This window comes from Papilio machaon, chromosome 12 (assembly GCF_912999745.1).
Source record: "Papilio machaon chromosome 12, ilPapMach1.1, whole genome shotgun sequence".
NCBI classification, from domain to species: Eukaryota; Metazoa; Arthropoda; class Insecta; order Lepidoptera; family Papilionidae; genus Papilio; species Papilio machaon.
The window spans coordinates 4,411,597-4,428,824 of NC_059997.1; the positions used below are offsets into that span (position 1 = coordinate 4,411,597).

Genomic DNA, 17,228 nt, shown 5'->3' on the forward strand with positions numbered 1-17,228 from the left:
AATAAACAGATTCCTTTACTCGTTATCTAAAAAATAAAGTGAAAAGATAATTTTTGAATCCATAAATTTATATTACCAGTAGAAAGGAAAGCTTTGTTTATCTTACTATTTAAGACTTATGAAGTATTCTCACTTTCAATGAAATATGCGAGAGTGTAACAATTCATAGCACGTGAAGTTAGCAACTTAATATTCCGCGCAAGTAACTTAAACTATTTCTTCATTGCTTCTGTATAAATGCCGGCATTTCTGTCTTTAACGGCACAAGCATCTCAGCTGTTGCTCCTTCACCTTCAACAAACAAAAACTCACAATGTTCAAACTTGTAAGTATCAAAGAAATTTCAATGCTGTACTAATAGTGACCTAAGATCGATAAAATGTTAAACCTCTTTGCTATTTATTTCCAGTTCATCTTCGCCTGTTTCCTCGCTCTAGCTGCGGCCAAGCCCGGTGTGTTGCCGGTGGCCTACACCGCACCGGTAGCCGCAGCATACACCGCACCAGTTGCTGCGGCCTACACCGCGCCCCTTGCCTACTCCGCCTACGCCGCCTACACCGCACCTGTTGCTGCATACTCTGCTTTTCCATATGCCGCTCCTTATTCTGCTTATTTCTTACGCCGTTAAGTGTATTTATTTAAACTTATAAATATCGCTTGTACATAATATTATATGTAGAAATCATAAAAATCAAGTTTTGTCAACGAAAAAGAACTTTTTGTAAATACTATATACCTATATGTACTGTATATATATGTAATATATATCTCAGAAATCTGAAATAAACCAAGTCAAATATACAACAATAGTTTCACTTATATATTATTTTAAATTGTATCGTAACGCTTTATGGATGAGGTGAGGTGGTGTATCTTCGGGAGCTACAGGTCCGGGACTGGGTCGGGACGGCGCGGGATCGGAGAAAGTGGAGACTTTTGTTGTCGGAGGCCAAGGCCCATTTCGGGTCACTGCGTCACCCTAGTTAGTTAGTTAATATATTTAAAAGATCAAGAGACGAAAGATGGTAAACTCAAATACCTTAATTTTAGGTGCATATTTGAAGCAAAGTTGATCAATACTAATTTTGTACTGGCTATTTGTTATTAAATATATAGAAAATTAATGCCATATTAGTTAGTAAAGAGTCCTAATTATTAACTTCTTAATAAAGTGTCTTAAATTTTAATGAGAGTATTTTAGATTTAACAGCTTTTTTTCGTTTATAGCTACTTAAATAACCAAACAGGTTGACAATACTTTTTATTAACAATAAATTAAGAGTTAAGCAATGATTTACGTTTTTTTAACAGAGTAAAAGTATCATGTTTACTCTATCAACAGACCACACACACGGCAGATGATATTAAAAAGCTAAAAACGTCTTAAAGTCTTATCAACGTTTGAGAGATTTAAGTTAACTTAAGATCACATTTAGATGAAGTTATAAAACAATTTCCTATTGTCGTGTTATAAAATAAGTATATCTGCAGGGAACTGAATTTGGTTAGGGTTTACCTACAGTGTTTCAATAAAAATTTGAGAGTTACATCTGTTCTACCATACATAAATCTAAAATTTAATCATTGCTTAACTCTTAATTTATTGTTAATAAAAAGTATTGTCAACCTGTTTGGTTATTTAAGTAGCTATAAACGAAAAAAAAGCTGTTAAATCTAAAATACTCTCATTAAAAATTTAAGACACTTTATTAAGAAGTTAATAATTAGGACTCTTTACTAACTAATATGGCATTAATTTTCTATATATTTAATAACAAATAGCCAGTACATAATTAGTATTAATCAACTTTGCTTCAAATATGCACCTAAAATTAAGGTATTTGAGTTTACCATCTTTCGTCTCTTGATCTTTTAAATATATTAACTAACTAACTTATTCTTTAATAAGAAAGGAACGTGAACTAAAATCACGTCTGCAGCACAGACGCTTATCAGACGAATCAAGGAATTGCTTCAAATTCACGCTTGTCTTCTATGTAGTCGTGGTATTTACCGGTCGATCCGGCCCATTTGTGCAAACAACAAATATTGTTGTTTTGGGATCTACTACTGTCGGAATGATATATAATAAAAAAAAGTAGTAAAACTTTGCCAATTTTAAATTGCATAATTCTGGTTTGTTGATTGGCTAATTCTATTATTCTATTGCGTACTTTTGAGATTTGTGAATTTTTCAATATATTTTGAACACTACTATTTTCCTTCTTAATTTATTATCATAACATTACTGTTACTACAACTTATTTATTCAACGTAAAAGGCATAGTTGAATAATATTTAGACCTTTAGTGCATGTAGTTATATCTAATAATGTTTATGGACTAAGTTGTATATACTTACTACTTACACAATATCTATCTAAATGTAAGGTTTTACGGTAGGCTTTAGTCCTCATAAAACAAGTAAAATATTCTTGACGCAGCGTTAACCTTGACATCAGCTTACGACACTACTGCCCCAATGAACAATTCAAACCAAGTAGGACGTGTTTTACCATAGCAATTGTGTCTCACATCTCATAAATTAGCCGTAACAATTCGAAGAAATTTATTTGATACTTTTTTTAGAAAAGTTTATTGTTTTGTACGACTGCATTTTGGTACAACACACAAAACACAAATTTCATTGAAAAATGTTTTAATTCTGTTATTAGTATAAGAATATTTGTCGATTAAGCTACTTTTATTTAGGATTCCGATCAAATCAGTTTCTGCAAATGAGTATTCTTTATACTTCCAAAAAGTCGATACAAATTATAAGAAACTTGTTATAACACATTGTTGTGTCCCGTTATTAAAAAGGAAAAATAATCACACAGGCTAAATTCAAATAACTGTATATTGGAATAGAATCTTTGACACTGACAACAAATTGATTCATAAAAACAACAATAAATTAATCAAAAAACTTAAACAAAGCTTCCGCACAGGTTAATTTGTTGTAATAGATGGGCATTTTGCTATATTTAAACATTATATATTCATCTCTAGGATGCAGATTTATGACTGTCTGCAATTGTTGTTTTATTGTTTAGATATTTGGCGGGTAAGAATGGCACGTTATTCGATTTAACTAGCGACGAAGGTAGTACGCGGCGTAGGGAGATGCGTATGTGTAAGCAGAGTATGCAGCAACAGGCGCGGTGTAGGCGGAGTAGGCAGAGTAGGCGAGGGGCGCGGTGTAGGCCGCAGCAACTGGTGCGGTGTATGCTGCGGCTACCGGCGCGGTATAAGCCACAGGCAACACGCCGGGCTTAGCTGCCGCCAGGGCGAGGAAGCAAGCGAAGATGAACTGGTGAAGACATAACATGAGATTAGTAAAAATAAAACGTTAAAATTTTATCTTTTTGACAAAAAAGAATTAATTATTAACTGTCAACCGCGCCTATGCTCACACAGAATAAAAAAAAGTCTTTAGTAGCCTATGTGTTCTTCCAGACTATGTTGTATATCTAAGCCAAATTTCAGCGAGATCTTTTCAGCCGTTCAGAAGATGCCTTCCAACAAACATTAATCCATCCATCCATACATTCTTAACATTCTAAACAATAGCATTAGCAATTATAGTATAATTAAGAACTAAGATGTTCACATCACTTTAACACACAATGAAAGGACTGACACGTTGCTTTGGATACAAATAATTATTACATTTTAACAGCAGTATATGAAAAGATGATTTTATCTTAGACATAGAATTAAAAATAAATTATTACTGAAAACAACTATTAATATAAATAAATCTTAGTACACACATATATTAACTTACGAGTTTGAACATTTTAATTTTGTTTATGTTGTGGTAGAAACGAACAATACAGTTCAAGAGTGAGTGAGTAATGTGACATTGTACCGGCTGCTGTGTAGCATTTATACTACGCCCTTAGTGAAGGAATTGAGTGGATGCTTCTGCGTGGAATATTAAACCGTTCTATTCCTTTAGAGCTCAAGAGCATTCGTGTGTACTTTCTTAGGTCAAATAAAAGTAATTAAACCGGTGAACAGTAATAAATATATACAATATATACTTATCTGGATATAATATTCATATAATGGAATGCTCGCTAGGAGTTCAGACAAATTGTAGCCAGTGAAAATAATTAGTGAAGAAATTAAAATTTAATAACAACAATCTTTACCGAACTTTACGATAAATTAACTTTTAAAATTTAAACCGCAACATCAATAAAACCTTATTTTAAAACAAAAACCTAAATAGTTCAATTTAACAAAATTTAAATCAAATTTAATACAACTAATAGACCCCTATATTATCAAACTCTTGAACTTCGTACAAATAAAATAATTTTATATGCAGAGCACGTGCACGAACGGCGGTCAGAGTAAAGTATATAAAGCAATGTATTATTCCTTGCAGTATCACATCCAACTTTGGTTTCGAGTTCATTTGTTTTGCTAACATCAACTTAAAAAAATCAAAATGTTCAAATTGGTGGGTCACTAAGTATATCAATAATATTCTTTGTAGACTCTATTTTCGAGATAAATTCCTGATATTTCCACTAAACGATGTCTTTTAGTAATGAATACAAATTAGTATTAAAAGATACACAAAATCTTTTTTATAATATTACGCTTACTATAAATTTGTATAAATATTAAACAAAAAATATTTCATTTGCAAAGATTTGTATCAAAACAACGAGATAAAGCTACTTTTTTGTTTGTTCCTCAGTATTTCAAATCAATGTTTGGTAAATATATTAATGAATTTTAATAATTCCAGTTCATCTTCGCTTGCTTCCTCGCCCTGGCCGCCGCTAAACCCGGCGTATTTCCTGTGGCTTACACCGCGCCGGTAGCCGCAGCGTACACCGCACCAGTAGCCGCGGCCTACACCGCGCCCCTCGCCTACTCTGCCTACTCCGCCTACACTGCGCCTGTTGCTGCATACTCTGCTTACACATACGCATCTCCTTATGCTGCTTACTATCTTCGTCGTTGAATAATAAATAATTAAAATATAAACTACCTTTTAATTCATATATCAAATCATCTCCTTAAAATGTTCATTATATATGCCTAATAAATATGGCGTTTGAATGACGATTAGGGTCCTGTGTGTGGTAGTATTAATAGAGGTCCCAGACAGTCTTACATGGACCAAATTTTGTAGATTCTAATAAGAGTGATATTAAAAGCATCCGAAATTGACAAACATACATGAGTAGAACTATGAATTTCGTAGAGGCGATAGAGGTGTGCCAGAATCGCGCCAAATGCATAATCTCTACCTACCTTTATGTGATCTGAATCTTTATTCATAAATCAAGCTGGTATCATCAACTATATCAACTATTTAAACATATTTTAATTGTTGAATTTGTTTTTAATGTGAAATTACATGGAGAATTCGTTTTTTTAATTTATTTTTTACATTTTTACTCTTTGGAAATCGTGTTTGGGGAATGATTAAATACTTTTATTACTATGAGTACAGGTACAGTTATCAATTGAAACGATTTTAGAAATAAATACTCAACATAAACTAAATTAAGTGCGTAGGTCGAGCAGTTGTTATGCACCTGACCAGAGCAAGCTGAAATCTATTCATCAAAGTTCAATCCCTACCAACATGTATTCAGAATTTCGAATCTCATATTTACATTTCTCCGACGTTATTACGGTAAAGAAAAAGATCGTAATGGAACCTGCACATATCAGCGAAGAAATTCAAAGATTTACATTAAGTTAACCAACCTGCAATGGGCCAAGAGGCCTTGACTGTGGCCTAGTTTTCCCTAACAGGATATTAATAACAAATGAGGAGCAATCTTAATACCTATTTATGTATTATTTAGATTTTTGTAAAATATAATTATTCAATACGCAAACGAAATTGGGTTGCCTGCAACTACATCTTTATGCACTGAATTTTTTTCTTTAACAGATAATTATTTTCCAACAACAGTTATATTCCAGAAAAATTATAATTCAGTATCGAATCAGCTATTAATTTGTGATAGAAAAAACAACTGAAGATGTTATTCAATCGTCATCGTCGTACACCTATTTACAACTAATTAATTCCCTTATATGCTGAATGAAAAACGATACTTCACTTATCTTTATACCTTTTCTTACATTAAAATTATTTACCTGTTTATGAACTGTTTTACATAAGTTAATAAAAACGATAATCTTAATCGGTTAAAATATACAAACAAACCCACGGTATCTTATACACTCTCAAACAAAAAAAAAACATTGATAATAAATCAGATAGTAAAATAACACATATTTTCAATTTCAATGTTTAGAGTTTAGCATAAATACAAATTACCGTATATTTTATTTAACTGATTTAAATTTTACCCCAACAAGTATATGTTTTAGCCAGGTTATTATTTTTTGATGGTTTAAATTATAATTGAATAAAACATAAATAAATGAATACGTGTTGCTATAAAAATATGAGCTCAGCAGTTTGGGAGTTCCAGGCATTATTTTTCTACCTTGTTTAGAAACAGCACAATTACTATTTTACATTGTAATAAATATTATCTATAAGCGTAATTAAAAAGAAAATTCAATTACTAACGCACATATTTTAATTTTGTTAAATAATTTCTGCATTATTCAAAAACATTATATTCGAATACTTTTAGTAACTTACATTTTAGATTTGATATCTCAATTAGAATATAATATTAGATTCAATCAAATGATTTAAAACACAAATATTCAATGTTAACTGCCGGTAATTACCTCGAGAGCCCATGCCTGTACACAAGACTGATTGTTATTCAAGTAAGTGCACCACTACGGTTTCCTAATAGACGGCAAAGTATATAACTTGATGGAGCGCACTTCTCAACATCACACAATTACTTGCTCTCAAACTCACTTCACTTCAATCCAACAAAATGTTCAAACTGGTAAGTTTTATAATTTATAGTGATATGTATCTCAACTCAAATACATACATTCTACAAAATGATTTGCCGCAATTTCGGCACATTATGTAGGCCAAATCTTGATAATTAATAATTTTCGTAAGGCTGTGCTTCAACAACTTGAAAACTCTATTTATGTATTTTGTCCTCGATTCTTAGTAGTGTAGACATTTTTCGAAATACTTACACTTTCTTTTATGCTATAGTGCATAGTTTATGCATTACAAAATATACCATTGATTGTATTTTAACATGTGATTTCATTGACATTTTTTTTCCAGTTCATCTTCGCTTGCTTCCTTGCTCTGGCGGCCGCCAAACCCGGTGTGCTGCCTGTGGCTTACACCGCGCCGATAGCCGCAGCATATACCGCGCCAGTGGCCGCGGCCTACACCGCGCCACTCGCCTACTCCGCCTATTCCGCCTACACCGCGCCTGTTGCTGCATACTCTGCTTACACATACGCATCTCCCTACGCCGCGTACTACCTTCGTCGTTAATTTTGTACTTTTAAGTTAATAAAAATTAACTAAAACATTTAATTTTTTATTTCATATGCTTCGTAATTTATCTACGTTTTATAACAATGGTAGAGTTCACAGCAGAATTAGCTGCTGCACGACTGGCCTGTTCGATTAGTGTAATACCACGACCACACACAAGACAATCGTAAATTGGATGTAATGAAAATGTCCTCCAGATAAGATGAGAGGGGAATGTTCTCTTTCTCTAAGTCCTGTCCTCTGTCTACTTAAAGCAGGCAAAGTATCAAGAATCATTCAACTTGTCGGTTCAATATGTCTATAGGCAGCGGTGTTGAAAAGATATTTGAGATTTTTTTAACATAGTGATATCAACATTCTTTACCTTCTTATCTAAAATCCCTGAACACCGACCTCACCATCTTTTAAGTAACCTCCGTCTTACATTACTGGGTCGTGAAGTGCTCGGAATAAAGTCAAACACATACAGTTAATAAATTGGACTTTGTATGTCAATATATTGAAATTGAGCACTAGGCTAAGGAAATGAAGATATTTAAATAGCACGATAATCTTACTAATATTATAAATGCGAATGTTTAGATGGATGGATGGATGTTTGTTTGAAGGTATCTCCGGAACGTCTGCATAGATCTCGATGAAAATCGGCATAGAGGTAGAGCATAGTCTGGAAGAACACATAGGCTATTTTTGATTTACGGTTTCCGTGAGATACGTTGGTATACATATTTACTCTATAACACCGTAGCGGTTCAACACATCTTATTAAAATTTGTCACAGATATAGAACATAAACTCGAGTAATAAAAGAGATACTTTTAATTTTTTGTTTTTTATTCTGCGCAGATGAAATCGGGGGCTAAAGCTTGTAAGCTGTAAATAGACATGTGATGACACTTGAAGAGACGGATGAATTATTAATAACCCTCTTTTGCCAGCGACTTAGTCCGCGCAGAATAATAAAAATATATTTAGTATATTTTGCACTATTCCTGATATAAACAGTAATCTATATCTGTGAAAATTTTTTACCATATTCTTTTCAGAATTACTCCGTAAAAACCATCTATCGATCCAAACTTTTGCATGTATAAGTAAGATAATATCGATTTGGAAATGCAATATTATTATACAAGTAAAAAAAAATAATTTTCTTGCTTGACTAGATAGACACAGACTTTCCCACATACTAGCTTTACTTTCAAACAAAGGGAAGATTCTTTATAATTCATATGGAACTCAACCACTGGCCTAGTTTTACACACCTCTCTAAAACTCTCAGGCAGCACTTCAAGCTTTCTTTTGTATACTAAAACAACCGTGGTTTGTTTTATTTTTAACTGTCATCTTCGGTCACTAATTTACCGTGTCATTTATTTCTGATGTATATACGAGTATAGGAGAATTTTACAAGAATTTTGATGTCCAAATTAAATCTACTTCTTTTATTAGGGAAAAGAGATAACAAGATAAATGGACAGTTACATATTTTATTAATACCACATCGTTTTAGATCTTTGGTATACCACATCTTGTAGAAGTTTTATTGCGTATTTTGTTGCGCAGTTGATTCGTAATTGTTATTTAGTTAACAGGTTATTTCAAAGCCTAATGCCTTAAAAATAGAATACTTAGTTTACTTGAAATTAATTGTCGATTCGTTAAAACACATATTATATCTGATAAGTTCAGGTGTTAATTCGATCCCGAGTATCAAATGTAAATAAAATGTTTTACTGTTCACGTATAAAAATCAATTTAATAAATTTAAGATTGTGTGTGTAATAGTTTTCTCCCGTATTTGACTTCTTGGAAATATGAGATTTTCTAAAGAGAACTACTTAGCTGTTGCTCGCGTATTCGTCACCGTGAAATTTAAAAAAAATAGCCTAAGTTAGTCCCTAGTTTATCAGCTACCGTCTAGTAAAAGTGCTGTCAAAATCGGTACAGTTGTTAGGGAGGTTTCCCGGACCAAACGCGGACTTGCGCGGACAAGCAGACAAAAATGGAAACAATTGGTAATTTATTATAAGTTAAGAATCATCATGTACATTTGCATCATTTCATGTACATTTTTTATATCACTCAAATTTCCCTTAAGAAATGGTAAGCGATATTAAAGCAGTAAAGAAATAATACGCAACAATAAAGTTTGATGAAAACTCTTCCTAAATAAATTTCAACCGTAATAGGCTTATCAGTTCAATGATCAAGTGGTAGGCAATTCATAGTTGGCGCGGGATGCGTTTAGAATGCCAAACGCGGTGCATCAACACTTTACCTGTGCGCCGGCCAAAGGACGAGTTCGTAACTCAAAGTACGTGTGGTGGCAAATAAGATAGCATTGTTCAATCGACCTTCATTTTTCACTATATATTCGGCTTTGTACATTGTCTTGGCATCATTAGCTCAGCAGCAGCAAAGATAACCTAACAATCAAAATGTTCAAACTGGTAAGTTTTAACACGAGCGTAAGACATCAAGAATTTTAGTATAACAGATTAGTTAATGGTAGCATTAATATTAACTATTATATTGAATTAAATAAAAAATTATGACATATAAAGGAAGCTACAGCGTTAGCTTACCAATTACAATCTTTAAGTACTACAATTGTTTTTTAGTCTTACAGCTGACATGAAGTCTCAAATTCTTTAACCTTTAGAAGATTAAAATGTCTAATTTACTTTCTAGTTCATCTTCGCCTGTTTCCTCGCCCTGGCGGCCGCCAAACCCGGAGTCTTGCCAGTGGCTTACACCGCGCCGGTAGCCGCAGCGTACACCGCACCAGTTGCCGCGGCCTACACCGCGCCTCTCGCCTACTCCGCCTACACCGCGCCTGTTGCTGCTTACTCTGCTTACACATACGCATCTCCCTACGCAGCATACTACTTTCGTTGAAAATCTAAATGTATGAACCAAAAAATATCGGATATGTTTAAAATCGAATAAATTATCAGCAATGCCAATTAAGTAATTTTATTTTTTGTGACTTCTATTTCTTGCATCAAATCAAAGACTATTAAGAGGTAACCAAAGCGTAAAGTAAATATCTCAGTAGAGATGATCAAAACATTAACTCAGAATGAACTAAAAAGTATCATTTAATCCTAAAGCAGAGATAATGATAGATTATAAAGCAGAATACAAATCGAAAGTGATATGATTCAAAAACAGACAACTGTCTTACTTAAATATCTGTTACAATACGAGTATTTCATTTCTAAAATGTAATCTCTTAAAGCACTGACATTTAAAATTACAACTAAACTTTTAAACATCTTATTATTTTCAAATATTTGATTAATATTAACAAACATATTAACAATTTTCTTTAACAAATATATGAGCGTGTGATATCAAAATGTAAATGTATTTTGTATAGACGGTCGAAAACTTTTCATTATCCTCGAGCAAAACAATGAATTTCAATAAGTAAGAGTATGCTAAGCCTAAATTATAATGCCTCCGAACAGTGTTTAAATTTAAGACTAAAGTGCTTTCATACAAAAAGCCCCCAGGCTTATATCCAATGAATATTTTATAGCTATTGTCAATGATGCCGAAAGGAAAGTGATGTAATTCCAGTTTAATATTATCAAGAGTGTATAAACATTTCAAATTTATTGTATACTAGTTGTCGCCCGCGACTCCGTCCGCGCGGAATTAAAAAAAGCTATATTAGTAGCCTATGTGTTTTTCCAGATTTTGATCTACATCTATGCCAAATTTCATCCAGATCCGTTGAGCCGTTCTGGAGATAGCTTCAAACAAACAGCCATCCATCCTTCTAAACATTCGCATTTATTATATTAGTAAGACTAGCTGTCGCTGGCGACTTTTGCGAGCGGCGATTTAAAAAAAGTTAATTAGAAGCCTATATGTTCTTCCAAATTATGTTCTACATCTATGCCAAAACAAAGCGAGATCTGTTTAGCGGTACATTCATCCATACATCTAAACATTCGCATTCATACTAAGAGTAAGATAACCCAAACTTAATAAGGTTTTTGGTAAATAGATAATTTTTTATGCACCTATTTTGTAGCACTTTTTATCTTATGTAGATTTAATTTTTGATATGTATAATGTAGACACATCTAACGCATTATGACATAGTAAGGAAAGCAGATCTCGTAGATTTCAGTAAAATTAAACTATGTTTTTACTGTTACCAAATTGGCATTTCTTTGTATTCCAAACATTAAAAATGAATAAAAGAATAACAAGATTTTATTATGTTTCTGTTAATAAAACAAACGAAAAGTTAAAAAAAGACAAACTATTAGTCAAGACTATTCAAACGAGCCCAAACATGATGAGGTTGTTTTATGGCGAATTTCCTATAGTCACCTTCCAGCTCCATCATCCGATCAGAACTATGCATCAAAATATTGCATTGTTACGCGATTTACACATGAAATTTCAGCTCAATCAGAACGAAATTCGGAATTGCGTAATTGAGACATATTACAATCTGGAATAACGCATGTGCTACTACTCAGTTTTCAATTCCACGTGGAAGAAGTAGCTGGCGACAGCTACAAGTACGTAACTAAGACATCTATTGCGATAATCTGTCTCAGTACAACATATTACATGAATAAATTAGATCTGTTCACGAAATTATTAATGATAAGAATATTACAAGGACGGATCAACAATAAAAGGCCTACCTGTATCAAGCACATTGACCTCTAGGTAGTTGCTGCAACCGCGCTCGACCGCAGCAATAATCCAAGCACGCGCGCGCTGACCTCTGACGCAACGTATGACGAGCTTCCAGCATGCTGAGTGGACCGCATAACGCAGGAGCAAACCAACGAAAAATCATAAGCTTACACTAAATATCATTTAATAACTTATAATTTAAACATATCTAATACTAAAGTTAAACTTTCACATTTTTATACAAGTATGATATTGTCTTAATGTGTATATGAAGTTTGTCCTTAGTCATCAAAGTAATTAGATTTCTTTAAAAAGACTGCATTCATTCAAAAGTATACTACTGAAGGCTACTCTTTTATATATTTTAATCAAACAAAATTAGTCCCGACGAGCACGGTTAATTTCTTTAAAAAGTTCTCATTAAATTCTTCAGTATATCACATTTTATTTATTAGTTAAAATATATTAAATATTAAAAAAACCTCACAAAAATCAACATAAAAAATATTTGTTTTATGTGTTTGTTATAATTTGCAACCGCTTCACTCTCGTTGAACACTGTTCAAAATGTTAGTCTCGAATTCGGAGCACCGCCGAGGCTCTCGGCAAGTTAACACACCCTCGCAGAAAGAATAATTTAATTCTTTGCTGGGACTATTTAAACTCAGAGTTCGATTCCATCGATATCATTTACTTTTCTGTAACAGGACAAGTAGAAACTTTTCAAAATGTTCAAACAGGTAAAGAACAATATTAATTACTCCACTGATAGTCATGTACTTGTACTTGGAAATGTTAGAATTAAATTAACCATAAATATCAAATAAAAATGTTAACATTCTTATAACAAATCGATTTAGGTTCAATTTGTATGTACTAATAAATCACGATAAGAATTTGACAACATTACAACGAGTGTTGAAAATAACCTTAATTTTTATGTAAAACACTTTAACTTCTTATTTTTCTGCAGATCATATTTGCCGCCCTCCTCGCCGTGGTTGCTGCCAAACCCGGCATCCACTCTGTTGCATACCCGGCGGCCCCTGTGGTTGCTGCAGCATACACCGCTCCAGTTGCCGCAGCGTACACAGCACCAGTTGCCGCAGCGTACACAGCACCAGTTGCCGCAGCGTACACTGCCCCAGTAGCTGCAGCATACCCTGCGCCATTTGCCGCATACGCTGCCCCCTACGCTTACAGCTCACCGTTGGTAGCGGCCGCGTACAAAGCTCCAGTTGCCTTCTTCAAATGATTACGATCTCCCATTGACCGATACATGATTAAATAGTTATGAAGTTAACCCAAATGTTTTTTCTTCTTGCTCCCTAACAAAATCAAATGTATACTGATAAGCTCCCAATTTATCTAGTGAATTTCATCATAAAAATGACTACAGCACTTCATATAAGCTTATTTGGTGTTGACCCTCTGTAGAAAAGTGGTTAGGATGAATGTATACGATGACTTCTAATCAAAAGAACACTTTCTCTTTTACTAAGACAGTTTCCTTCTTACATGAATTAATTCTCTGTTATAATCTGTGAACGTCAGTTACGCGTAAGTTAGCAAGACAATTAAATTGTATGGCATCATAGACGGTGGTTAAGTATTGCCTAATAAGAGGGATTGTTGGACGAAGACAGCCTGACGTCACAATTACCGCTGCCGCTGCGTCATATAGTTATCAACAATCAACATTTTAAAAGAAACAGGACATTTTTGTCAGGAAGAAGTCATTAGGGCAATGCAGTAAAACATCTTGCAATATGTTTCCAAAAAAATATACCCTATTAAACAGACGCTGCTGGCTTAGGTAACAGTTAAAAAAAGGTAACAGTTAATTTACTATTTTTACCCTTCAAGGGACAGAATACATTGAGGCGTCCAAAATAACTCGAATAAAATTAGAACCACTTTAACTTTGTACATTTATTAGAACTCTATTCTATTTTTAAAACAGGAATCAATCGTCCGTAAACGATTTTTTTTCTTTAACCTGCTTTTGTTAATTGAATTCTTGTTTTCGACAACTTAATTAATAATTCCCCTATAAAGTTCAATGAACTCAGTCCTGAATACCAAAGCTAAAGTTCAAAGTTTATTTTGTTTTGTATATATTACGTCTATGTTAGTTTTGTTTTATAAGAAAAATATTATTATTGAAAAATATTACTAAATTTGTGGATAAAATACTCAAAAGTTAACAAGCTCATACGTTTTATTTTTTCATTTAGATATCGATAAAATAACTGAAAATCAGCCTATTCCGGAGGAAAGTCGTTACATGGATTAGCAGTTTAATAGCACTTTAATAAATATTTCAGTTTATGTTGCATTTTCTTTCAGTTTCTATCTAAAATGAATTACAATTACGCACCAACATCCAAAAAAATCCCATAATTCAGGTTGCAAATTAAAACAATTATTTTACGATTCAGTACTTATTACTGCTAATAGCACAAAAAAATTATAACAAATGTAATGTAATTAAGACATTTAGTATGTTTTTTTTATTACCGCGGAGACGAAGTCGCAGGCAAAAGCTATTAATAAGAAATTGCAGTTTTACAACTGAAGGTGTGTAGCGAAATTGGACTTTACTAGTGAAGATGCAATAAAGAATAAATGTATTTGTTATTATTTCTTTAAATTGGTAGTATTTAGCTTTAATATACTCCTTCCATCTTTAATAATCCTCTGAAACTTCTTCCATTTCAATAACTGTCAAGAATACCTTATAACTCCGATTTCAAGTTTCGTTTTGTAACAAATTTATAAAAGATTTGAAAGGTTTGTGAAACATCATAATAACAATCTGTAATTGTTTATTATTAGATCTGACCTTAATACGGACTTTCTTTTACTTTCCTCTTCCCCGAAGGCAATAAATATACGACAATGTCAATAAAATACTCAATGAGCAGAGTTCAGCGCTATTTTTAGCGACCTTTATTGGCCGCAATCCTTTAAGGATGTACACAAATTAAATGCGTCAAACGCAGACAAATCGAATGTTCTACACGGACTATGATACTAATGATTAGATTTTTATTTAAAACAGGGTGTTACAAAATTCTTAATAATTTTAAATTGATTACAAATTTATGATGAGTAGCACTGTAAATATTTTAATTAATTTACAATATTTGTTAGAAAATCTTTGCGAGTAAAGAATATCGCTTTACTCACACTTAATTATTAGTGTCTGAATGGACGTAAGACTGCGCATATATTCCAAATTACTTTCACTTTTGTAATTTTGAATCTAAGTACAGAATCTTACAAACATTTTGGTTCACAATTCTATAAAGTTAAATGAAAATTAATGACAACTTCTACTGTTTTTATGCTAATCAAGATCCTAATTCTGATATGCAATATAGGTAGACAATTCTTATACAATGCAATTTCATTAAGCACGACCTTGAGAAACACCCTGTATAAGATTCATTAGACCATGTTGTATTCATATCAGGTGCGTTAGTCCCGTCAGCGATCGTCCTTGCGATGGAGCCGCCAAGAACGATGCCAACAGGGGACTACACCTATATATATTAGCCAGGGTAGAGCCACCTGACTCAGTGTTAGAGAGACAACCAAAACAAATTATCAAAATGTTCAAACTTGTAAGTACTATTTTGTTTTTTCTTTGGACTACTAAATGGTATTTTATTAGTGATATTTTGTATTAATTCAGTTCTACTTTAGTCTTTAAAGAATTAGAAATTAAATATGTGATTGTTTAAAGTGGTCTTAAATTAAGTGAACCCATTCTGTAAATTCTTACTAATACTAATATGTACATAGAATGGTCTTTTCTGAGAAATTAAGCTAGGCCTAACAAAGCCTTTATCTATTCTATTTATTAATTGAGTTACTTAATATTCCTTGATTTAATTTGGAGTTAGCACACACTTCAAAATTATTTTGTAAATTTTTTGTAAGTAATAATAATTTTCTATGATTAATTTAAATGCCAATGTCCGAGAAATCTTTTTAAAATTGATACGTATTTTGTCGGTTAATAGTTTATACATTATGTATAGGTGTTTAATGCCGTTCCATACTTTTGATCGCCTGATATTTTAGATTTAATTATAATCTAATAATATAAGTTCTGTTTTCTATTTCTTTCGTTTTATAAAGTCGCAGACGCAAAGTTAAATAATTAAATTGTGTGCTCTTACTAGTTTAATATAACCTAAGATCAGTGACTCAAATTTAAAAAACATTTAATAATTTTCCAGTATTCAAAGCCTTAGTAAAACTTAAGTAATTTTGAAATAAATTTATTTCAATGACATAACATTTCATAGAAATGTATAACAATCTGTATTCAAATTCAATAGTTATTTGTTCGACTGTACATTGATTCCATTCGTTCTTATTCAACCAAAACTAACTTGAATACTGTTTCATGTTACTTCTTAAACTTCAAAGCTCTACATTCTTCAAACTGGCTTTTCTAAAAACATTTTATTCTCATAGAACAATAAGGAATAACCTTCAAAACTTATGAAATTTAACAATCAACTATTATAAAGTTTTCATTCTTGTTTCTTTCTCTTTTGTTTTGAACCATTACTGACCTAGTCAATTTTCGTGTATGACTGTAACTTTTTTTGTTGTCACAAATTGTCCATTTTATGCTGACCAGAGACCTTAAATTGGAAATCTTAATTATAAAAAAGAGTATGTGTTTAGTACTAAACTGTGTTACTTTTTCCTAGTTGTTGTTCGTCGCTCTCCTGGCGTTCGCGACAGCGAAGCCATTGGTGTATAGCTACACTGCGCCAGTCGCGGCTTACACTGCGCCAGTTGCCGCTGCCTACACCGCGCCTCTTGCATACTCCGCATACTCTGCCTATTCGCCCGTTGCATACTCAGCTTACACATACGGCTCGCCCTATGCCTATTACATTTAAACGAAAGTCCGTCCTGATTTCAAGAAACTATACGATGTAATTATTAATTCATAAATTAAATTATCTTAAAGTTTACTGTAATTTATTGCAATGTAATTACAATAAAAAGAAAGCTCTATCTGTTGTTTTTTTTATTAGAAGGTATGTACTATTGTGAATAACGGCTTTTATTTGAAATACTTTACATCA

General features: G+C 32.7%; 3 protein-coding genes across 3 annotated transcripts; 2 read left to right on the forward strand and 1 right to left on the reverse strand.

Moving 5' to 3' along the window:
- Positions 1 to 225: 225 nt before the first annotated feature.
- On the forward strand, positions 226 to 649 carry LOC106708815 (pupal cuticle protein C1B). The gene is made up of 2 exons (XM_014500371.2): positions 226 to 325; positions 410 to 649. Exons 1-2 carry the CDS (start codon positions 314 to 316, stop codon positions 626 to 628), a joined length of 231 nt encoding a protein of 76 aa, XP_014355857.1. The 5' UTR covers positions 226 to 313; the 3' UTR covers positions 629 to 649.
- A 2,294-nt stretch (positions 650 to 2,943) lies between these two features.
- Positions 2,944 to 3,851, reverse strand: LOC106708810 (vitelline membrane protein Vm26Ab). Its single transcript, XM_014500364.2, has 2 exons — positions 3,790 to 3,851; positions 2,944 to 3,312 (listed from the first exon to the last, which is right to left on the reverse strand). Exons 1-2 carry the CDS (start codon positions 3,799 to 3,801, stop codon positions 3,094 to 3,096), a joined length of 231 nt encoding a protein of 76 aa, XP_014355850.1. The 5' UTR covers positions 3,802 to 3,851; the 3' UTR covers positions 2,944 to 3,093.
- Positions 3,852 to 4,394: 543 nt separating this feature from the next.
- On the forward strand, positions 4,395 to 13,411 carry LOC106708820 (cuticle protein 16.5). Its single transcript, XM_014500374.2, has 7 exons — positions 4,395 to 4,473; positions 4,768 to 4,981; positions 6,378 to 6,381; positions 6,847 to 6,919; positions 10,135 to 10,336; positions 12,397 to 12,404; positions 13,085 to 13,411. Exons 1-7 carry the CDS (start codon positions 4,462 to 4,464, stop codon positions 13,364 to 13,366), a joined length of 795 nt encoding a protein of 264 aa, XP_014355860.2. The 5' UTR covers positions 4,395 to 4,461; the 3' UTR covers positions 13,367 to 13,411.
- Positions 13,412 to 17,228: the final 3,817 nt, after the last annotated feature.

What these genes read in the sequence shown, in the direction of transcription:
- LOC106708820 (XM_014500374.2), top strand. An exon ending in CCAACAAAATGTTCAAACTG is followed by an intron (nt 6,920 to 10,134) that starts GTAAGTTTTATA and finishes TTTACTTTCTAG; the next exon opens with TTCATCTTCGCCTGTTTCCT.